The following is a 23,661-nucleotide window of genomic DNA, read 5'->3' on the forward strand; positions in this document are numbered from 1 at the left end:
AAGACAACGTTGCCATTTGTGGAAAGTGGTACTATGAAATTTGGAGGTTCTTAGGCTCAGATTAACCTGGATGGAACAGAGGAAATGAACTCTTTCAGAGCCTGCTCATTTCTGATCTAGGCCAAGAAACGATGGCTACCTGCAGATGGAAGGGCTGTTTTCTGTGCTAGGCACAGAGGTGCTATATAGAAACTCCAAATGGAAAGACTGATACTCAATAAGGATTTTAGCCTTTATTCTGTATTATCTACATGTAGGCAGTAAGCTAGGACTTACTCCCTCGAAGATTACAGATAGCTGCATTTCTACCAGGCAGCAAATAATGTCTGAGGCAACAAAAATGAAAGTGTGAATATTAAGGACAGAGGGTTTATCTTTTCAGCCACTTTTTTTTTGTTTTGTTTTTGTTTTTGTTTTTGGGCCACACCCCGTGATGCTCAGGGGTTACTCCTGGCTATGCACTCAGAAATCACTCCTGGCTTGGGGGACTATATGGGATGCCGGGGGATTGAATTGTGAACCATCCTAGGTCAGCACATGCAAGGCAATCGCTCTACTGCTTGCGCCATTGCTCCAGCCCCACCTCATTTTTTAAAAAAAATTTTTATTGAGACCATTGTGTATTACAAGTCATTAGATGTTAAGGTAATTAAGTGCCTTGCATATAGCTGTTACAATGGTTTGAATCCCCAGTTGTATTTCAGGCATTATAGTGACAGTGAATTAGGGCCATTCCCACCATCAATGTTGACCTCCCTCCATCAGAGTTCCCAGCATGCATCCCATACCTCCACCTTTCTCCCCATGGTCTACTACTGTAATAGGCCCATTTTGTGTTTAGCTTGTTATAGTATGTGTTTCTTGAGTCTATTGTCATTGACTTGGCTTGGGTATTTAGATCTGACTGTTCTTTTTCAATCACTTCTTTTTCTTCTTCCTCTTTTTTTTTGGGGGGGGGTGGGGTGGGGTAGGGAACCACACCTAGCAGTGTTACTCCTATCTCTGCACTCAGAAATTACTCCTGGTGGTGCTTGGGTGATGATACAGGGGATTGAACCTGGTAGGCCACATGTAACACAAGTTCCTTACCTGCTGTCCTATCTCTCTAGCCCTTCAGTCACTCATTTTTAAGAGATCCGACACAGGCCCTGGGCTTATGCTATGCATAAATGATTACCAGGAACGCTCAAGAATTTCATTACAAGTAAAGTACTTAGTCCTTAAAGGTGGGCAGGAACTGTGGTTTAATAATTACAATAGAATTATTTGGATTTTAATATTAAAGTAATCGAGCACAATAATGCTATATTCAACCCTATTCTCAAAATTAGCATTTGCTAATATTTTGCATTGAGTTTCATATTTTGATAAAATTTTTATTTAAGGGCCCGGAGAGATAGCACAGCGGCATTTGCCTTGCAAGCAGCCAATCCAGGACCAAAGGTGGTTGGTTCGAATCCCAGTGTCCCATATGGTCCCTCTTACCTGCCAGGAGCTATTTCTGAGCAGACAGCCAGGAGTAACCCCTGAGCAATGTCGGGTGTGGCCCAAAAACCAAAAATAAAATAAAATAAAATAAAATATTTATTTAAATGGTTTTAAATTGAAAAATTAATCTAAACTCTTAACATTTTTTGATGGGGTAGGGAAGCACACAACTGGCAGTGCACAAGGATCAGCCTTTGTGATGCTGAGGGAATCACATGTGGTACCACGAATCAAACTGGGGTGGGTTGCATGTGATTCCCTTTTTCTCTCTGATCTCTAAAAAATTACTTTATTTGAAGAAAGAAAACATCTCCAACCTTTCACAAATATTCTTTTTAAAAATTCTGGAAAGCCAGCACATTATTCTAAAAATTAACTCAAAGAAAGAATAAAGCTCTGGGTTTAGAGCAATATAGTACAGTGTTGTCTTGCCTATGGTCCACCTGGATTCCTTCCTTGGCATCCCATATGGTATCCTGACCACTGTCAGAAGTGATCCCTGAGCACAGAGCCAGGAGTAATTCCTGGCCAAACCAGGCTTGATGCCAAAGCAAAACCAAAAAAAGAATAAAGCTCCAGGAAGGCAGAGGTCTTAGCCGTTGCAAGAGCAGGCCAAGGCCTAATTTCTCATTGCATACTCTCATACTTAGTCTGCTGAACCGCACACCACCTCAACGAATCACCTGTTCAGAAACTAGCCCATTCAAAAAGTCACGCTGAAGATTAGATATATTAAAAAATAACAGAAAAAGTATTCCAGTAAAGGAAATAAACATCAGAATTCAGATAACAGACACTGTGATGATACAATTTAAAAAATCGTATGTATATAAATAGAACAACCAGCAAAGAAATAAAAAAAAAAATGATCTGCTGAAACTACAGAATTTAAAGGCATTTTCTTCCTCAGGAAAATTAACTTTACCATTGTGTTTATAAAGTATAGCCCAATAATATAAAAGTGGCATCAAAGTGGAAAGCAGACAGTATCTATGCACTCTCTTTTACTCATACTTGAAGGAAAAGGGCTGAAGAAATAGTACAGGTAGGGCATTTGCTTTGCATGCAGTTGACCAGATCATTCCCTGTTACCATATGGTCTTCTGAGCCTTTCCAGGAGTTATCCCTGAACTTATTCCTGAACCAGGCGTACCAAGGCATAGCCGAAATAAAACAATACACAGATACACTCACACATACATAATCCATTTTTCAGGAAAGCTTAGCTATCTAAACCTTAGCCAGGAAACAAGGCCCCACAAACTGTGTGATTCTCATTCTAGACAGATCTAAGGAGGTAAAAGAGGATCAATGGAGGACTAGATAGATGGTGTCACCAGCACCAGCACTGGCCCCACTCCTCTCCTACGGTACGCAGCATGGGCAGCAGAACTGACATCACTGAGTAAAAGGCCTGAGCAAAACACAACAGCCTGTAGAGTGTAGACAGAATCTAAAAGATACATGCTGCAACTTGCAGAGGGAGTGAGGCTTGTCAAGATACTGCAGAGGCTGGAAAGTGAAGAGTGGAGAAAGAGCAATTATAATCTGAATCTAACAATTCCTCAGCTAAATTTAACTAAAGAGGTGGAATTCATCTACAAAGTGAAAATGATAGGCAAATGAATGTTCAGGTACAAAAAATACAACCTACACAGCACTTTAAATGGTCACTGTAAAAGGAGTTCTATTTTCAAATCAATCATCTGCTATTTTTCTGATACGAATGTCAACTGTGATCCCCTAAAATAAATACGTGGCCTCAAGAGAAATAACGTATAAGACTTGAAGCAAAAAGTGAGACGCTTCTATTTCTTGTTAGAAGATAAATCAAAACCAAACACTGTCAAACTCTGAAATATTATTTAAAATTATTCATCTATGAATAATAATAAGAAATTACATAACTTTTACTACCCTTTATAGATGAAATGGAGTTATTTATCCAAAGTATTCCAATAACTTATGTCAAGTGATATCTTAGTTAATGTATTTATGTAGTTTCAAAATGTAACACCAAAATCCTAATATACATTATTCTGATATAAACACTGTATATGCATATAAATATGCAACATGGTAAAAATAATTATTTCTGGATAATTGGATTAAATGGCCTTTTTTTCCCATATATATACCAAGAGAGCATGTGGGGAAGAAGGGACTTTTTGGTGCCACACCTGGCAGTGCTCAGGGGAACCTTATGTAGTGCCTGGGAAAGAACCTGAAATGGCCACTGTGCAATGTAAGCACCATACGCACTGTACTATCTCCCCAGTTTCTTAGACCAATTTATTTAATGTGCAGGAAATAGCTTCATACAGCAATAAGATTACTTTAGAAATGAGGTAAATGGGCCTACCAAGAGTGAACCTTAAGCACAGAGCAGAAGTAAGCCCTGAACATGGACAGTTGTGTAGCCCAAAAACCAAAAGAAATTCATTAAAATGTTAACTAAATGGGTGAAATTTGGGGGGAGTCCACTCAGTGGTGCTGGGAAGGACAGAACCAGTGTAGAAGACAGATCTAGCAGTATGGGTCTAATGGGTCATTGGGTGGCCTTGGGCCACCAGGGGTACACCTAGAGTGCTGGGGGGAAAATATGGGGAGAGTATGGCATGTGATACCAGGAAACAAATTTGGGGTCTTGAACAAGCAAAAGCATGCACTTCAGCCTTTTAAATCATATCACAAGCCCCAAATGTGTACAATTCCAAACAATCACTGTGTAAAGATTATGTAAAATAACTGGATCACACCAGGCAGTGCTCAAGGTCAGCTCTGTACTACAGAATGTCCCCTGGTGAGACAATATACAGTTCTAGGGATTCAAACCAGGGTCCTAACTACTGCAGCTATGAGTAAGGCAAGTGCCTCCTATCTCCAGCCCCTGTTTAATCCTTTTTACACACACTTAGTAAACAATCATTCTTTTGTGTGTGGGGGGGGGAGGGAATCACACAAAATCAAAATTCTAAATTATGAACAATTATGACAGCTTATTTAAATACCTCTTATTCTATGAAACTTTGGTGGGAGGATGGGGGTGAGATGGGGGCTGGGTGTCCTGAAGTAATTACTGAGATTCATGATTATGAATTCCAGTTAGGGGAAATCAATGTGTTTGCTTCTCAAACCTGACTCGCTTTAGAGTCTAAAGAATTCTTTAGAGTCTAAAGAATATAAAGCGAGTTAATCACTCGCATCAAGTGCTGGAGTCTATTGCCAAGAGGCTATCCCCAGGATTGTCTGCATTGGCTGGGGCCTTCTATGGCAATCACTCCTAGATGCACAGTCACTGAATTCTCTCAAATCTTCTGTGGGACAGCAGTATGCCCTGCAAAAATACTAGCTTCCTGCAATGAGAGGAAGCCAAGTGGTACTGCTCTGAACAATAAAAAAAATAATACAAGTTTCACAAGAGCCTTGCTGCACAGCCCTATTTGGCAGGAAGGTAACATGTGACAACACATAAAACTCATAACAGCCATCCTCTACCCATGAGAGCAAAGGCAAAGGACCAAAAACAGTCACATATGAATGATGGCAGAGCAGAGAGATTTCTTCCCTACTTGGTTAAAGCATAGAATTCCAGTGTGTATAGCCAAATACAATCCTACTCAGACATTCTTTTACAGTTGAAGAAATGAAACCAATATCTGAAGGGCGTTAGCTTGGATTAAGAGGTCTAAAAAGAAGCTACCTGGCTCAAAGGAAGAGCATATGCTTTGCACGTGTAAGTCCTAAATTGATCCCTAAAACTGTATGATTCCTTGAGGACCTCCAGTGTGACACCTCCGAACCCAATCGCTGAGTCAGGAGTAGCTTCTGAATAACATTGGGAGTGCATCAACATACCAAGAAAGGAAGCTATTTTGGAGCTGGATATGTGTCAAAAGGATGAAGGACATGCTTTGCATGCAAGAAGACTAGATTCAGTCTTTGGCACTGCATGGGAGTGACTACCAAGCTTGGAGCCAGAAACAGTCCCCAAGCAACTCCAGGTGACTCAGAAAAAAACCAAAATAGGCTTCCTGCCCTCTTACCAAGGAAGTTCTCAAACCTAGGACATGCCTAAGGATCTAAAATGCTGACAACATGTCTCTTTCTTCATCTAAGTATGTCAAGGACTCTGAACCTTTTTCCACTCCATTGACCCTGTACTTTGACCTCTTCCTGAGTCACATGACCCAAGAAACCCCATTACCTGGTTCTCAAACCCAAAACTGCATAAATGCTGATGCTTTTTTGGAGGGGGCACAGATCCTGACAATCCCACCCCCTTCAGCCCACCAATACCAAGGGTTTGATATCCTGCTTCATATACCTCCATAATAACCCTCTATGCAGGACATTCTGCTTTCTGCTCCATCATCCTGGATGAGGTCTGTCTTCAGCTAACATAATAGGCGTATTCTGGACCAGTAGGTAGAGCCCTCTCTACAATGGGGGGGGGGGGGTGTGTTCCAGAAGTCTCCACAAGTGGTCTAAAGCAAGCAGCAGGGAGGGTCACAAGAAATGTGTACTGGTGAAAAGTATTTGGACACTGTACGACTAAAACTCAACCATGATCAGCACTAGCATTTTTGGTCCCCTCCAATCCAAATATAAATAAAAATAAAAACAAAGGAAGTGATTTTAATGATGTTTTCTATCACAAAAGGCCAATGTCATGAAAAGACAGTGAAATTTAATATGCAATTTCCCCTAGTTAACAATCTACTATCTACTGTATCATCTATAAAAGAGTTCGCATCTGAAAAAAGTACTAATATTTTATATCCATAACTAAAACAAAAGTCATCTGCTTCCCTTTGAAATCAGACATGTGGTATCCATGAGCACTATTTAAAAACTTCTCTCTGGAGATGTTAAATAGAAGAAAGTGGCAACTAAATATCAGGTCAAGAACTAGCAGGTAAAAACAGAGTATTTATGGAAACATCTTACTGTCATGGTTTGTTACCGTGTAATAAATCAATCTTCTTTAAAAGCATTGCAATGGTAATAGCCAGCACCCCCCTTACATAAATTATTGCTATTTTTGTTTTGTTTTTATTTGGGGACCACACCCATTGGAACTCAAGAGCTTACTCCTGGCTCTTCACTAAGGGATCACTTCAGATGGGCTCAGGTGACCATATGGAGTATCAGGGACAGAACCCAGGTTATCCACATGGAAGGCAAGGATCAAACCCACTGTACAATTTTCCAGCCCCCATGAATTATTATTTTTTCTTTTTTCTTTTTTTTTTTTTTTTGGTTTTTGGGTCATGCCCGGCAGTGCTCAGGGGTTCCTCCTGGCTCTATACTCAGAAATCGCTCCTGGCAGGCTCAGGGGACCATAGGGGATGCCAGGATTAGAACCACTGTCCTTCTGCATGCAAGGCAAACGGCTTACCTCTATACTATCTTTCTGGTCCCTCCATAAATTATTTTTAGGAAAAAATCACCCACAGTGAGTAGAAGTGCCATGAAGATAGAGGTAGAGGGAACTTTATGAAACAAGAATATAAAAAGCATATTACAACGTGATACCTAAGCTATAAGCTTTTTTACATAAATAAAATACAATGAGCGTCCATAAGCATTACTCTCTAAGTAAAGCACCCAGAGCTCAGGTTAAAAAAAAAAGCTATACAAAAAGAGATAAAATGGAGCCTGATGGAGATAAAGTACAGAGGAGTAGAAAATACATATTTTCTTTGAGTTCTGGTATTATGAAGAAGCACTTTGCCATGAACTCTGGTGAGGGGTAGCTGCAAGTCTAACTCCCACAACACCAATCATTATACAAAAATAAAAGAGATAGCACAGCAGTAAGGCGTTTGCCTTGCATGCAGAAGGACGTTGGTTCGAATCCTGGCATCCCATATGGTCCCCCCGAGCCTGCTGGGGGTGATTTCATGGAAGCCCAGCTTGCTCCAAGTGGACTCTCTCTTCAGGCACCTCAAGGGCCATCAGCAAGAAACTCATAAGGGCAGGCTTGGACAGGGTTAGCGCCTGTGGGAACTGAAATCTACAGAAGGGCAGCCAAGCACTTCAAAAACATTAAAAAATAAAATAAAAAAAAAGAAAGAAAAATAAAGGAAGAAACAAATCAGGCTATGTTACTGTACCATCATTTTAAAATCCACTCTTTATGGAGAACATTCTATGAAACTCCAGTCCTCTGTATTACTACTCCTCATACAATCCTATGAAATTGGTGCTGTTATCTTTCTTACCATCCAGGTGAAGAAATGAGGTCTGGAGAAGGTAAGAAACTGTTGAATAATACAATGAAGAGGTGGTAGAGCCAGAATCAAACCAGGTAGACTGTGGGACTGTCCTTAGTTCAGGTTCTACTAAGCTATGCCATCTCCAACCACAGACAGGAGGCAATCAGCACCCACTCCTCCCCCCTCAACACACACACACACACACACACACACACACACACACACACACACACACACAAAATGAAGCCTGTGGTGATTTTAAAATAGACCCAATAAACTCCCTGTACTCTACTTCTCAAGTGATAGTCGTTCCTCTTAATTGTAGCCTGGAGTAGGAGACCTGCTACGAGCCAAGAAAACAATGGCCTTCTCTCAGTTCATTCACTGTGGGGCAAGCCAACTGCCTTGCCATGAGGACATTTTAGCAAGACCAATTGGTGAGAAATGGAGCTTCCTGCCTTGGGAGTGAGTTATTTTCGAATCAGATCCTTTAGTTATATCACATCTTCCTTCATCAATGGCCACGCTGGCTGACATCTGACCACAATGACACCAGTGCCAGAGCCAGAGCAATCTGGTTAGGCTGCTCCTGAATCCCTGGCCCAGAGAAATAGGACTTGGTGGATGTCAGCTGTACCATTGGGGATCATTGCTAATATACCAATAGCTAGCAGAACCTTTCATTGAACCGTATCCGCAACATAAAGTGCTAGTTAGGTAAGCCATAAACTGTATAATTACTTAATGATTTTGAGTGTCTGTTCACTCCCTGAAAGCAATAACTGCGCTGATTACCACAGAAGGGCAGAACAGCTTATCCCTCAAGTCCCTTTAAAAACATAATGAATTCTAATTAGTTTCTGAAATTCTACCTACTTACTGCATGGAAAGTCAAACAATATATTAAACATGCCTACAAGCAAAAAGATGATTAGTGCCTGAAATTGTCACCTACCCCTTGCTTTTTTTCTCGTAAGTCAACAAAGAAACAATATATTCAGCTCCAAAATCTATCTATAAGAACAAGCTGTCTATTTGATTCCTGACAGTCTATTCAAGGTGCTAATCTGCCATTATTTATAGACCCTTGATTCCTTTCTGAGCAGCTGTCATTAACAGAACAACTTAGGAATTCAAAACACTCTTTATTCAACTCAACTTGCCTCCTGGAATTATTAGTCATGCTTCTCAAAGCTACAACTGTGATAAAAGGGAAAGATGAACCAAGCTTCAAGTCGGTAGAGAAAAAAAGCCACCATTAAACATGCCGGGAGTAGTTGGCACCCCACTGCCTGAGAGAAGGCTTTAAAACCAACAAAGTTCTGAGCCTCCCTTCCTGAGAGTGCTTCCTGTATCCAAGTGTGAGTGGTGTAAGGGTTCTCAAGGCTGTAGTCTGGGAGCCCAGGTTTAGTGAGAGGACAAATTCTGGTCTATTACTTGGTGTGGAATGAGGAGAAAATATTGAGTTGGCCTCAAGCACAGATATAATGTGTACTTTTTCACTTGTTGTAGAAATGGTCCTGTGATCTCAAGCCGTTGTCCAAGCTCAAATCCTCTAAGAGAAATTCAGGGTCATGACCAAGAACTGTACCTGGGCAGTAGAAGAGAGAGCATGGGTAGTGGGAGTTCACTTCCTGGAAAAAACCAACATGAAGGTGGGACGCAATCATGAAGAATGCATGCAAAAATGAAGAGGTCAGAATAAAGGGAAGGAAAGAGCAAGAAGGAAGAGAAAGGAGAGTAGAAGCTTTTTGAGATGGTGGAAAGGCATGGAAAGAGCATAAAATGTGGCAAAGAACCAATGCTCCCAATAGGAAAAAAAGAGGATGAATGGTGATCAGCACTATCAAAGGGCTACAGTCAGGCTCTTCCTTGGGACTGGAACTTTAGCTAAAGAACCCCAAAACAGAGCAAGAGAAGCACAGTGTTGGGATACAACAACTAACTAAGCTTGGTGCATGGGGAGTCAGTGGAGTTCACAGAGCAGTTAAATGCATACTACCAGCTGGACAGCAGGGATAAAGCAAACTCAGAAGATGGAGGTGGCCCATAATTGGGGCCATTGAAGGCATGAAGAGGTCTCAGGGACACTGTACAAGACTGAGGTACTCAAAGTTATTTGGCTACTGTCCCCTTTCAGAAAATATAATTCTCGGGGCCAGAGCTATAGCACAGGAGTAGTGTGTTTGCTTTGCACTTCACTGACCCGGGATGGACTTGGGTTCTATCCCTGGCATCCCATATGGTCGCCAAGCCAGGAGTGATTTCTGAGCACACAGCCAGGAGTAACCCAAATGTCACTGGGTGTGGCCTAAAAATAACAACAAAAAAAGGGAATTCTCAGTTCCCCTCCTCACCCCCAGGAAATCCCATCTCTTCCCTTCCCCACCTCTCAAGGGAGTCTCTCAATTGTGCTCTGGAGGTTTAGGAACCTCGCCTCCAGGGGTTCTTGGTCAACTAGTGGTTCAAAGTCAGAGATAAGCAGGGTCACAAAGGCAGTGCTTAGGGACCTCCCAGACCATACCTGGAGGAGCTCAGGAGATTACCTTGGGGCACTGGGTTGGCCACATGGATCGCAAGTGCTCTGACCCTTTTATTACCACCCCAAATCTGCAGTTTTGAACCAAACTAACAAAGCAATCCCCAAACTGTATCTGAAGGAACCACTTCACCTTCTGGATCATTCTAGTACGCCCTGCAATTAGGAGATGATATTGACCACTGCAGGAAATGCTCAGAAAAAGGAAGTGAAGGCCCAACAAAGAAGCATTTTGGAGCTAGGGAGAAAGCCACGAGTTCCACTAGAACAGGTAGCCTAAGGCAGAAGCAAAAGAAAACTGTGAGAATGACACAATTCCACAGCAAGGGAGCACTGGTGTCCCCAGTGAAAGTAAGGTTTCTACTAAGGCAGAATAGAAGCTTAGCTGTAAAGGATGAGCAGAGTTTGATTAAAACAGAAAAGTAGGGTCAAAGAGATGGTATAGCAAATAGGCCTCTTGCTCCAGCATCCCATATGATCCCCTGAACACCACAAGGAGTGATCCCTGAGCACAGAACCAGAAATAAGCCCTGAGGACAGCCAGGTGTGGCCTCAAACAAAAACCCACTAAACAAAACTAAAATGGGAAAGTCTCCAAAAAGTACCATCCCCTCTCCTCTGCACTCCTATGAACTTTCATCACATCATGCTTCCTATCTGGCTGTGTCTTTGATTCAAACAGACTGAGTTTGTGACATTTTTATTCTCAGCACTCTGTGCAGTGACCAGCAGAAACTCAGTTAAGTGCTTAAAGGTTTTCTGAAGAACAAGTGGGAGGTTTATATTAGTGAAAATCCTTAGTTTATTTACCTTTCAGTTATATACTCAACCCATATGGCCTCATCGGATGCAAAATCATAGCTGTATTATTTAATTAATTATTTGCACACTGTAAAACTACCTAATGTTCAACAAATAGAGCACTGGCTAACAATGCATCTATATAACTGAATAATACCAACCATCTAATAACTAAACCGATCAAACATGACAGTCATATGAAACCTGCATCTTAGGTACAACTAAAAGACATAAATACAATCTCAAGATGCCTGTAAGTAGAAAAATAAACACCAAATTCCAGCAATGCTCTCTCTTAAGTTCCTTCTATAAACCTTTGTCGAAAAGGAGAGTTTAGAGGGTGGGGAAGAAGGTATGGAAGAAGCAGTCTATCTATCGATATTTCTATTGATACAAATACTGAAAGGTGTCCAGAGAAATGGTTCAGCAGGCTGGGCACGTGCAGAACAGTTAGTTTCTAGGTCTTGCATGGTGCCCTGAGCACTGAGGGAGCAACTCTGAACACAGAGCTGGGGGTCATGCCTAAGCACCACCAGCTGCCCCCCCTCAACCTTCACCAAAGCAAAATACTGGGGAGAAAACCCACCTTGTCACCAAAGCACTAACTGCAGAGGAAAGGGACTCCACCTGAGGATGAAAGTGGCATCTCCAAGAGGCACTGCTACTGGGAAGAAGTGAAAAGGGAAGGAAAAACACGCCCTCTAGTGATTGGGTGGTGAAGGAGCAGGGAAGGAGGATTTTCATATCTGAAACAGGCTAAAAAAGATTGACAGGCCTATTATTCCTACTCTGATCTCCTGGAAGAAGAAAAGACCGCTCTTGACTATATTTACATATGAAAGTATTCTCAAACTAAAGATCTTAAGAAACAACTCTGACTTCTGATCTTTTTCACAAAATAGCTGAAAGCAATTTACAGCTATATAAACCTATCAGAAGGAAACCAAAAAAAAAAAAAAAATCAAAACATTTTAGGTAATCAAAATGCAGTTCAAAAAAATCATAAAGGAAATTTCAATACACCAATACAATCTAAATGAAATGTACTTGGATAAGCACTTGAGCATATGACAAATTAATTTTAATCACAAGATTTAAAATTCAGAACAAAAATGGACAATGGAGGGGCCGGAGAGATAGCATAGTGGTAAGGTGTTTGCCTTAGCTGCAGAAGGACGATGGTTAGCGGTAAGGTGTTTGCCTTAGCCGCAGAAGGACGATGGTTCAAATCCCGGCATCCCATATGGTCCCTCGAGCCTGCCAGGAGCGATCTCTGAGCATAGAGCCAGGAGTAACCCCTGAGCACTGCCGGGTGTGACATGTGAAATTAAGACAACATATCAAGGTAATAATCATAGAAAAACACATTCAAATGGAAACTTAATAAAGATTACTTAAAAGCAAAACAACCAAGAGAATAATAAGAAGAAAAAAGCCAAAAAAGTAAGCAAATAAGTTCCAAAAATAAATATTTTGGGAACCTAAAATAATGAAGAGAATAATAAAATAGTGGTCTAGAGAATTAGTAAAGCAGGTAAGGCACTTGCCTTGCATGTAGATGACCCAAGTTCCACCCCTGATAATACGCATGGTTGCATTGACACAAGGTCAGGAGTAAGCCCTGAACATTGCCAGGTCTGATACACACACACAAAGAGTAAAATTTAAAACCATAATTCATTGAAATTTCTCAGAAAAGAAGGAAAAACACTGATTTTGCAAAGACCTACCAGATATAGTTGAAATGGTAGTGATCAAGCTTAAAACATATCCTAGCAAAAACACTCAACTTTGGGGCCTGGAGTGATAGCACAATAGTAGGACTTGCATGTGGCCGACCTGGGATGGACACGGGTTCGATCCCTGGCATCCCATATGTCCCCCTAGTCTGCCAGGAGTGATTTCTGAGTGCAGAGCCAGGAGTAATCCCTGAGCCCAGCTGGGTATGGCCCAAAAACCATAAAACAAACAAACAAACAAAAACACCTCAACTTTCAACAGAAGAGTGAAAACCCTCTGTGACCTAAGGAAAGGATTATTCAATGTTCCTACCTTGATAGAAATATCTAAACAACTACCATACACAGAAGCACCTTCACAAAAGTTAATTCCATATAAGAGATGAGGGCAGCTGAGTGATGCACAGATAAAACAAGATACTCATTAAAGAGACTGAATGACATCGCAGGTGTCAATAGGACCTCGAATCTGTGCAGTTTAGGGGAACGAACAACCGCCTGCATACGAAAGGGAAGTAACACCCAGCTTGACCCAAACCCCAACACAGGCCCTTGTGGTCGAGCCTGGCCCCGGTGGACCTCCATAACTAAGCTTCAGAACCAACCCCCTTTGCCAGGGCAGGTTCTGTACTAAGCACCAGACTAGCCTTTAGAAACCCTTCCTACAAAGCCAGGCTCAGTTCTCAATCAATATAGTACCAGTTAGTCCTGTGGACTTGGGCACTACACATGACATTAATGAATCATTAAGTACACACTTGTGATCCCAGAATTTGGACCCAGCCCAACTGGCTCCAGTGGAACTAGGTAGTTAGGCCTACCTCTACCCCCTCCACTGAACCAGACAGCACCTGGAGGGTTCAGCACAACAGTTACCTACAGTCCACATCAACAGTTTGCCGAGATTCTGATGGCTGCTGAGAGCTGCCCCGACCCAACCCAGTCCATCTCTAAAGACTGGAAGAAGAGTTCTCCACCCCAAAACGAATTTGCTTTGCTTTGCTTTATTTCCTTTTCTTGAGGGAATTGGAGGGTCAAAAAACTAACTAAATAATTATCAAACCATGCAAAGACATGGCTAAAAAATGAAATCAAGATTAATTCTTCTGTGAAGGATTAAAAAAATATTCTCTCCCAAGAAAGCTGTGCAGAACTATATAAAATATACCACTATAGCCATCCAAAAGAAAATAATGGTAACCAAATCTTCTCAGACAGTCTGATCCTGGCTGATATCTCTAGGGCATTCTCAGAATGGATAGAGGCAGATTTCCCTTTTTGCATGAACTACAGTAGCCCAGTAGCCCATATCAAGTTGTTGATGTGGACTATAGGTAACTGTCCTGCTGGAACCTCCAGGTGCTGTCTGGTTCAGTGGAGCAGGTATTATGAACAACTTAGTAAATTATATTATAATAAAAATTCAAATATATGTATATATACCACTATGTAATGTATTATTTAACCATTCAACTCCTATCACAGAGCAACCAAACAGGGTCTGGAAAGTATAGGCACAAACCTGCTTTATAGACATAAGGTCATGAGTTCGATTCTAGAATACTCTATATCAAATGCAATCGTAACCATAATAGAGTGCAATCTCCTCTGGTGTACTGCAGCTAAAAATGTATGAGTGCCACCACAAAGTGTGTGGCCCTATTCATCTTCATAACAACACAATGAAAGTAGGAAATATCTTAAAAAGGAAAAAACATAATCACCAAGCCTAGTCTTTAGTAGGTAGGGTGCTTGCCTTGCACACAGCTCACCTTGGCTCAATTCCAGTACCCTATTTGGTCCCCCAGGTCCCATCAGGAGTGAACTCTGAGTATAAAGCCAAGAGTAAGCTCTGAGCACTGTAGTGTTGCCAATAAACAAAAACATACCAAATATATATATATATATATATATATGTATGTATGTATACACACACGCATGACAAATTGCTTCAAGGTTAAAATGGGAAGCTCTAATTTCCCATTGTCTAAAATATTAATGAGCAAGTCATCAGAGTGACAGAAAAGTATCTATTTCTCCTGCTGAATCACTTCAGTTTCAGCTACTGATTATCTACTATCTTTATTAGCAGACCTCAAGTTCTGAAAATTTCATGAGAGAAATTTCCTTAGTGCTACATGAGTGCCATCTAGTGATAACCATGGGTAAATGCATGCTATAAAAAGGTAGGTGTGTACCCCATCTCAAATTCTGCTTTGTGGTGTGATTCTGAACATGTACTGAAAAGAAAAAAAAAAAAGAAAAAAATTATATTGAAATGACTGTTCCTGAAACAAGTTTCTTTTTATGAACACACAGGTGCATTTAAGCATCTAGCATGTCCTCCTTGGTATCACCCCTCATAAGACTGACACCATCATCTCTGGAGTGCCCTCAGTCACAGGTTCATGGACTCCCAGCCTACAACAAGAAGGCCTGAGCCTATCCAGAACCTAGCCTCTGAGTTTTCAGGTGTGAAACTGAAAACAAGGGAAACTAACTAATTTGCCACATAACTAGCAGTGTTCCCAGTAGCTAAGTTGGTTTGTCTTCGCTTGCTTCCTGATGAACTACAGAGCAAGATAGCATTATTGTATAGCAAATATACTTTAAATATTGTTAAGAGATTACCATTTAGTACTCAATTCTTCCAGTAAGAGGGGTTAGGGGGAGTTACAGATCTAAGCTCCTTTCTGACTCTTAACTGGGCACCGAACCGGTCCTGGTTCACTCAATGATGATGTGGCTACAACTTAGTACTCACTCAGTGCCAGGTGGTACAAGTCTTGGGTCAAAGGACCCCTTTCCCAGCTCGGACCCTGTGGGCTCCCAGGATATAGGTTGAGATTTTTCCTTCTGTCTCTTCATACATTCACACAGAGCAAGGAACAACTAGCAGAGCAGAATGTTCCCAGCAAAGGAAACTGTTGGTACAAAATTATGGGGGTGTGAAAGAGCAGGGTTTATTCCGAGAACAGGACTGAAGTTTTGGGGCATCAGGAGCAGATGATGCAGGCAGGGTGCTAAAACTATCTTCCCATCCTCTTCCCTCTCGCCTGGAGGGAAAGATGCTGCATTTGGCAACTTAATGAATGAGCACCCACGGCCGAGGAGGGCTGGGCAAGCGGGTCTATAAGGTACCGCTGATTTGGAAGTGAGGATGGTATGAGCAGGGTTTCACATTCTCATGTGGGGTCAGAGTGTGAGACCCCAACTCTACTAACGAGCCACAAAAGGGGCTTTTGAGAAGGCAAATGTTGCTTTTGGCTCACCACACTTGGGGATGAGCAGAAGTCACAATTATCAGGCCAATCAGCTGGCCTGTGGGGGAAAAGGCGTCTTTCCCACAACTGAACTCATCATGCACCAAGCAGAAGAAAGGTCTGAGGCAGACTCAGAATTGTAAGGGCCAGGGAAATAGTACAACAGTTAGGGCATTTGCTTTGAACATGGTCAACCCAGTTCAATCCCACTATAGTTCCTCAAGTACCACCAGGAGTAATTCCTGAGCTCACAGCTTAGTTACCACCCCTTGGTGTGGCCCAAAAATCAAAACAAAAACTCACAAAACTAAAAAAAAAAAAAAAAGGAAAAAGTTTTGGGGGCTAGTGAAATATTGTACAGCAGTTAGGGTATTTTGCTTTGCATGGGCTGACCCAGGTTCAATGCCCCTGGCACCTCATTGGTTGCAGAACACTGCTGAACATTGCTAGGTATGATAAGCCCCTCCAAATGTTCTTTTTTGGTGGGGGGAGGGGCACACCCAGAGGGGCTCAGGGGTTACTTCTGGCTCTGCGCTCAGAAATCACTCCTGGCAGGCTTGGGGGACCATATGGGATGCCAGGACTCAAACCTGGGTCAGCTGTGTGCAAGGCAAATGCCCTTACCTGCTGTACTATTACTCAGGCCCTCCAAATGTTCTTTATCATAATTACAAAGAAACCATGAAAAAGAATTTAGGGAAGGGGCTCCAGTGTTGAGCACACAAAGACTAGGGAGAAGAGGGCCGAGTATTCATTGAGACATTGGGCCAACTCCCAGTGACAGAAGGGACCCAGCACCCAGGGTGTTAGGACTGGACTCTGCCAATGACTATTTTATTCTCTCTGAAATTTTATGTGTGTGCTGTCAAAGCCAGCACTAGATTGTCCTTCTAATACTTCCTTTTCTTTTCTTGGTATGGGTTTTGTTTGTTTGTTTGGCTCACACCGGTAGCGCTCAGCGGTTACTCCTGGTTCTGCGCTCAGAAATCGCTCCTGGCAGGCTCTAGGGACATATGGGATGCCAGGAATCAAATCCATCCTGGGTTGGCTGGGTGCAAGGTAAATGCCTACCGCTGTGCTCTCACTCGGCCTGATACTTCCTTTTTGTTCTTCACTGTTTAGTAAAGCTCATTTTCATAATGTCATTTTTATTAAGTCCAAGGGAATGACACAAATCAGAATCATACTGGGCATGGGGCGAGCACATCGGAAAGTAACACCCTTTCCTCCACAACACATTCCTTCCAGATTCTAGCTGACTGAAACATTCAGGGCCCTTCTACCCCCAGTTTTGATTTAAGAAATGATGGTAGTTCCTTAACAGTAAAATCCTGGCCTTCACAATAAAGGCTGCTGTTTGAGAGAGAAATCATTCTTTCTTCTTCATGAGGAAAAAACCTAGCTGGTCATAGGAGATGGGGGCCTTTGACCAATGGGATCCTAAGCCATTATTCTGACCCTTCAATTCAATTTGTATGTAATAAAATCAGCTTGAAGCCACATGCTGTTAGGAATATTAGAAGTGACCATACATTTTGAATACAGATTTTTAAAAATTAATTTCAATTAAAGGTGGTACCAGTTGGAGAGGAGAGCTAGTGTACATAGCAAACACATGGAAGCATGACTCTCCAGGAGAGCCGAGACCTGTTTTGATGCTGATGTTCTGGTGTTGATAAACTTTAGACATCACACCCCCTAGATATCTGTCCTGCTAACAATGGAGCAATGAAAAGAGAACTCCCAAAAGTTCCTTATACTGGCAATTAAATTTCTAACATTAAGGTTTTATTAGTGCTAGAGAGAAAGAGAGAAAGAGAGGGAGAGAGAGAGAGAGAGAGAGAGAGAGAGAGAGAGAGAGAGAGAGAGAGAGAGAGAGAGAGAGAGAGAGAGAGAGAGAGAGAGAGAGAGAGAATAGCAAGTAGGGCACTTGCCTTGTATATTTGTATTACTGGGGTTCCACTCTCAGCACTACATGTGGTTGTCTCAAATCCATCAAGAATGAGTCCTGAACACTGCCACAACCTCACTGCAAAATGATTCTTCCAATGCACAAAGCCACATCTTATCAAGATGTCTAGGCCCAGGTTCTCCACCTCTACGTCTCATCCCAGCACTATCTGGGAACCTGCCCTGTTCCATTTGCATCCACTCCCCCCTCGCCCAGTCCCTCGAGCAATAGTAGGGAAATTGCCTTGCACAACGATGACACAGGTTTGATCCTTGGCAACCCTTATGGTCCCCCAAGTCCACCTGAGTGCAATTAGGAATAATTACTGAGCAATGTTGGGTGTGGCCCAAAGGGAAAAAAAAGAAAAGGAAAGGAAAGAAAAGAACAGCATAGGAAGGAAGGAAGGAAGGAAGGAAGGAAGGAAGGAAGGAAGGAAGGAAGGAAGGAAGGAAGGAAGGAAGGAAGGAAGGAAGGAAGGAAGGAAGGAAGGAAGGAAGGAAGGAAGGAAGGAAGGAAGGAAGGAAGGAAGGAAGGAAGGAAGGGAGAGAGGGAAGGAAGGGAGAGAGGGAAGGAAGGGAGAGAGGGAAGGAAGGAAGGGAGAGAGGGAAGGAAGGAAGGGAGAGAGGGAAGGAAGGAAGGGAGAGAGGGAGGGAGGGAGGGAGAAGAGGAGGGAGGGAGAGGAGGTAGGGAGAGAGGGAGAGGAGGTAGGGAGAGAGGGAGGGAGGGAAGAAGGAAGGGAAATAAAAGAAGGAAGGAAGAGAAATAAAGGAAGGAAGGAAGAAAGAAGCAAAGAAAGAAATGAAGAAAGGAAGAGTCCCCCCAAGTAAGAACCACAGAGAACAGGAATAGCCAGGAGCATTCGTACAACAGAAGCTTACAGGGGACAACTACACAGGGTGTCAGTGGTGGTACCCAAGGGAACTAAGAATGTGCTATAATGTTCCAAAATTGTCCTCAGAATTTAGCAGAAGCTTTTGCTAATTGAGAAAAGTTAATTTAGTAATAGCAGAACTAGGGGAAAACAATCCAACTTCTGGGTTAAAGTGTAAATGACAATGAGGAAGCAATAAAAGTCTACCCAAACCTGATAAATTGGAGAGAAATTATATTAAAAAAAAAATGTAATGCCAGAAAACTTCAGGGGTAAGGTCTCCTTGTATTTAGGCCAAGGCTTTTCCTTTCCATGTCCCCCATATTTTGCTGTGCCTATGCAAACAACAATTGCCATTCTAACACTGTTTTTGCTGTACTTCTTTAACTCTTATCCTTAGGGGAAAAAAAAAGAAGAAAAGCTTATTAGACCTTCCGCTAGGCCTTTCATGAGTTAAATGGTGATTCAATGATTTTCAAAAATATACTTGCTACTAAACCTTTTCTTTCTCTTCCATCTCTTTAGTTTTGTTATTTTCTTAAATAACTTTGCCTTTGCTCTTCATGAAACAAATGTGTTATCATCAACTGTGTAAACTATGTGATATATTTTCTTTAAATAAATTTAAAAAATGGAAAAAAAATTAAAATGTAGAGTCAAATGTTAGGCTTAAAAACTAATTTTAAGACCAGGAATTTTGTTTTTGTTTTTGGTTTTGGTTTTGGGGTCACACCCGGCAGCAGGGGTTACTCCTGGCTCTACGCTCAGAAATTGCTCCGCTCCTGGCACTCGGGGGACCATATGGGATGTCAGGGTTCGAACCACCATCCTTCTGCATGCAAGGTAAACCTTCTGCATGCAAGGCAAACACCCTACCTCAATGCTATCTCTCCGGCCCCAAGAACCAGGAATTTTTTATAGCCAGAGAAATAGTACAGGATAGCATTTGCCTTGCCTGAATTCAGCCCACTCTGGTTTTGTCCCCAGCACCACATATGGTCTCCCAAGCACCTACAATGATGACCCCTGAGCATCAAGCAAATGTCTGCATTTCCTAAATCTGAAGCAGTGACACACACCTTGCTTCCACATATGACATATATACCATAAACAACACATATCCCACATACAATGGCATATATGCTCCCACCTGTTAGAGAATCCACCTTCCTGGTATGGATAAATTAGCAGGCCTTTATATAAAGATAAAGAGTGATATTACAATTCAACAGAAGATGAGGAGAAAATAGAGGGAATTAGGTGCTTGTCTTTGCATATGGCCAACACTAGTTTGAATCTCATATAGTCCCCTGAGCACCTCTAGAAATGATCCCCAAATCAAAACCAAAAGAACAAAATACATGAAGGGGCCACCAGAGTGCATGCTTTCTGTATAGGAGGTACAAATTAGCTCTCTAGTACCACATAGTTCCTGGGTAACACCAGGAACAACCCTGAGCCTCAAAGGTAGGACTAAAAACAAAAAACAAACAAGAAACCCCACACATGCTGAGAAAACATATACTTGAGTTTTTGCTTAGAGGCAGCTGAAAGTGAAGAGGGTGGGGAGAAAAGGGCAGAGGGCTCAATCATGTAAAGAAAAAGCCTAGGGACAGAGTGGTGGCGTAAGTGGTAAAGCGTCTGTTTAACTTGCCAGCGCTAGCCTACGACAGACTGTGGTTTGATCATCCGGTGTCCCATACGGTCCCCCAAGCCAGGAGCGATTTCTGAACACATAGCCAGGAGTAACCCCTGAACATCACCGGGTGTGCCCCCCCCCCAAAAAAAAAAAGCCTTAAGTCATTCCAGAATTCTCTCTTTGGTCAAATGCATCCTCACCCTCAAGCTTAAACTCATTGGAAAGAGACAAAAAAGACAAGTATTTCCACCTCCAACTTTGTAGATCAAGGATTAAAAAGAAATTTGTATGAGGCTTAAATATCAGCTAAAGGAACCCATATCAATTACTGAGAATCTACCAAAACTTTATGAATTCTATCTTCCTACCTCAACACACATTTAAAAAAATGTCTATAAGATTCTATAAATGATCTGCAAAGCTAAAACAATAGACCTCCTTGCCACTGGAAAACAGTCCAGACTCCAATGCAACTTTGCCTTTCATAACAGCACAGGCATCCCAGAGACCCCACAGACTGACCATGTCACTTGCAGTGTGACCCCGGAGCACTAAGTTTCCTCATCTCTAACTTTCCTGATGACTAAAGAGCCTACAACAGAGGAAGTGCCTGCTGCATTTGTGAATTGACTTGACTGGGTCTATAATAGTTCTTCTACGCATAGCTTAACCAATGTTTACACCTTCACAAGCTCAAATCAACATCAGCTTCACACCCTCCCTTGGAAAGACAAGTTCTCAAGCTCAGCAACCCCTGAGGACTTACTTTGTCTTTGGGCTTACTGGGAAGGAGTGATGTAAGGATGCTGTGGGGAAGAGGGTCCAGTGAACTTTAATCATAGAATTCCAGTTAACTTCATGGTTTGTGGCCATGCCAGACTAGAAACTAGACCTAGAGCAGGACTGCACTTCCTCCCTTCTCCACAAAACACAGTTTGCTATTTGTAAAAATGCTTTGCATTTGCCTAACCCATTAAATTTATACTTTTCCAATTTGCCTCATAGACATTAAATATTTACCTGGAGGCAGATAATATAGACATTTTTCTAATTTTAATGTTAAGGAAAAAGAATATAATATTAAGCGATCATACACAGAGGGGGCTTGCTCTGTGCTGATGCCAGAAAAGAAAAGCAAGTCACACTTTTGTAAACTTGCTGGTTCTCTTAATACCCTTGTTACCCTTGTAACAAACAAGTAGGAAAGAGGCCTCTTTCAATCAGCATAGCAAAATAGGGCTAACATTATCAATAATATAATTATGAATGCAAGCCAGACCAATTCATGCAATTTTATAGATAAAGATTAGTTGACAGTTTCCCAATGCAAGTAATTGGAAGGGTGGAGGTGAATTCCATACTTACCTATTGCACAATGTATAATCTAGAAGAGAAAAAAGGGAGAACAGAGAATTAGTAAAGATAAATAGTATTATAGTCTTATCTCATATAAATAAGCTTTGGTAAGAATAGAGCTGTATCTGCCAGTGATGTAAATTTGAAAAGCAAACAATCCTTTTTTTGTTTTGTTTTGTTTTTGGGTCACACCCCCAAAAAACCCCCCACCACCATTGCCTCAGGGGTTACTCCTGGCTCTATGCTCAGAAATCACTCCTGGCAGGCTCCAGGAACCAGGGACCGTATGGGATACTGGGACTGAACCTGGGATCTGTCCTGGGTGGGCCCCATGCAAGGCAAATGCCCTACTGCTATTGCTTAGGCCCTCAAGGACTTAATTTATAATATAAAAACCCAGTAAGAGTAGTACAAAGCCTACAAAAAACATACTCGGCCTGGGGCTACTGAATTTTATGGTCTCTAATAGGTGGAACAAAAATTAGGTCAGAAGAGCTTAGATTTCAGGGCTGGACAAACAAACAACAGATAAGGTGATTTTACCTTGCACAAGGCCAACCAAGTTCAATCTATGGCGCCACAGATGCCCTACCAGGAGTAAACCCTGAGTATAGAGCCAGTAGTAAGCCCTGAGGACACTTCCATTAAAGAAAGGATTCCACAGGTGGGACAAAATGTGCTTGAAGAAATCACTTTTATTCTTCTGTGACAGAACAGGTCCTAGTCTTATTAGACCCCAACCCTCTTTTTTTTTTTGGTTTTGGACCACCTGGTGATGCTCAGGAGTTACTCCTGGCTATGCACTCAGAAATTGCTCCTGGCACACAGGGGATCAAAAGGTGGTCCATCCTAGGCTAGCGCACGCAAGGCAGACAGACACCTTACTGCTTGTGCCACCGCTCAGGTGCCCCCCAAAACTCTTTTTAATCATATGTATTTACATATATTTTATGACTCCTTACTATCCAAAAATGAAATCCAAAGATTGCTTACTCAAAAAATTTTCAAAAAACTGCAACATCCAAACAAATAAAGTTATTTTAAAAAATACAACTTAGAGGGCGGGCCGGACGGTCAAAAAAATATATATATATAACTTGGTGGGCCAGAGCAGTGGCGCAGCGGTAGGGCGTTTGCCTTGCATGCAGCTGACCTAGGATGTACCACGGTTCAATCCACTGGCATCCCATATGATCCCCCAAGCCAGGAGCAATTTCTGAGTGTATAGTCAGTAGTAACCCCTGAGTGTCAACGGGTGTGGCCAAAAGAAAACAAAACAATATATATAAAACTTACATATAAGTGACAAAATAAATATAATGAAGTATTCAGATGAATGGACAAAACAAAACAAAACTATATATATATATATATATATATAACTTACATATAAGTGACAAAATAAATATAATGAAGTATTCAGATGAATGGACAAAACAAAACAAAACTATATATATATAGTTTTATATATATATATATATATATATATATATATATATATATATATATATATATAACTTACATATAAGTGACAAAATAAATATAATGAAGTATTCAGATGAATGGACCAACTGGGATAAATTTAGATGTTTAGACTTAAAATTAGGAACTGGGTAGATCAATTTGCCTTGTATCCCAGCTGACACAAGTTGGATCCCCAACTCCCCATAAAGTCCCTGGAGTACTGTCAAGTATATTCCTGAGGAGCACAAGCCAGGAGTAAACTCTGAGCACAACAAAATAAAACCATTAATAAGAAATAATAAGACTATCAATATAGAGGGAGGAAGACA

General features: G+C 41.6%; 1 protein-coding gene across 1 annotated transcript in view; it reads right to left on the reverse strand.

The window, feature by feature from the left end:
- Positions 1-23,661, reverse strand: part of HACD2 (3-hydroxyacyl-CoA dehydratase 2) — a 93,838-nt gene that overhangs the window by 48,953 nt on the left and 21,224 nt on the right. Inside the window, exon 3 of the mRNA XM_049785932.1 lies at positions 21,878-21,896. Coding sequence (XP_049641889.1) covers positions 21,878-21,896 — 19 coding nt within the window. The remainder of the gene's footprint in view (positions 1-21,877; positions 21,897-23,661) is intronic.

Source organism: Suncus etruscus, chromosome 13 (genome assembly GCF_024139225.1).
Source record: "Suncus etruscus isolate mSunEtr1 chromosome 13, mSunEtr1.pri.cur, whole genome shotgun sequence".
Classification (NCBI taxonomy): domain Eukaryota; kingdom Metazoa; phylum Chordata; class Mammalia; order Eulipotyphla; family Soricidae; genus Suncus; species Suncus etruscus.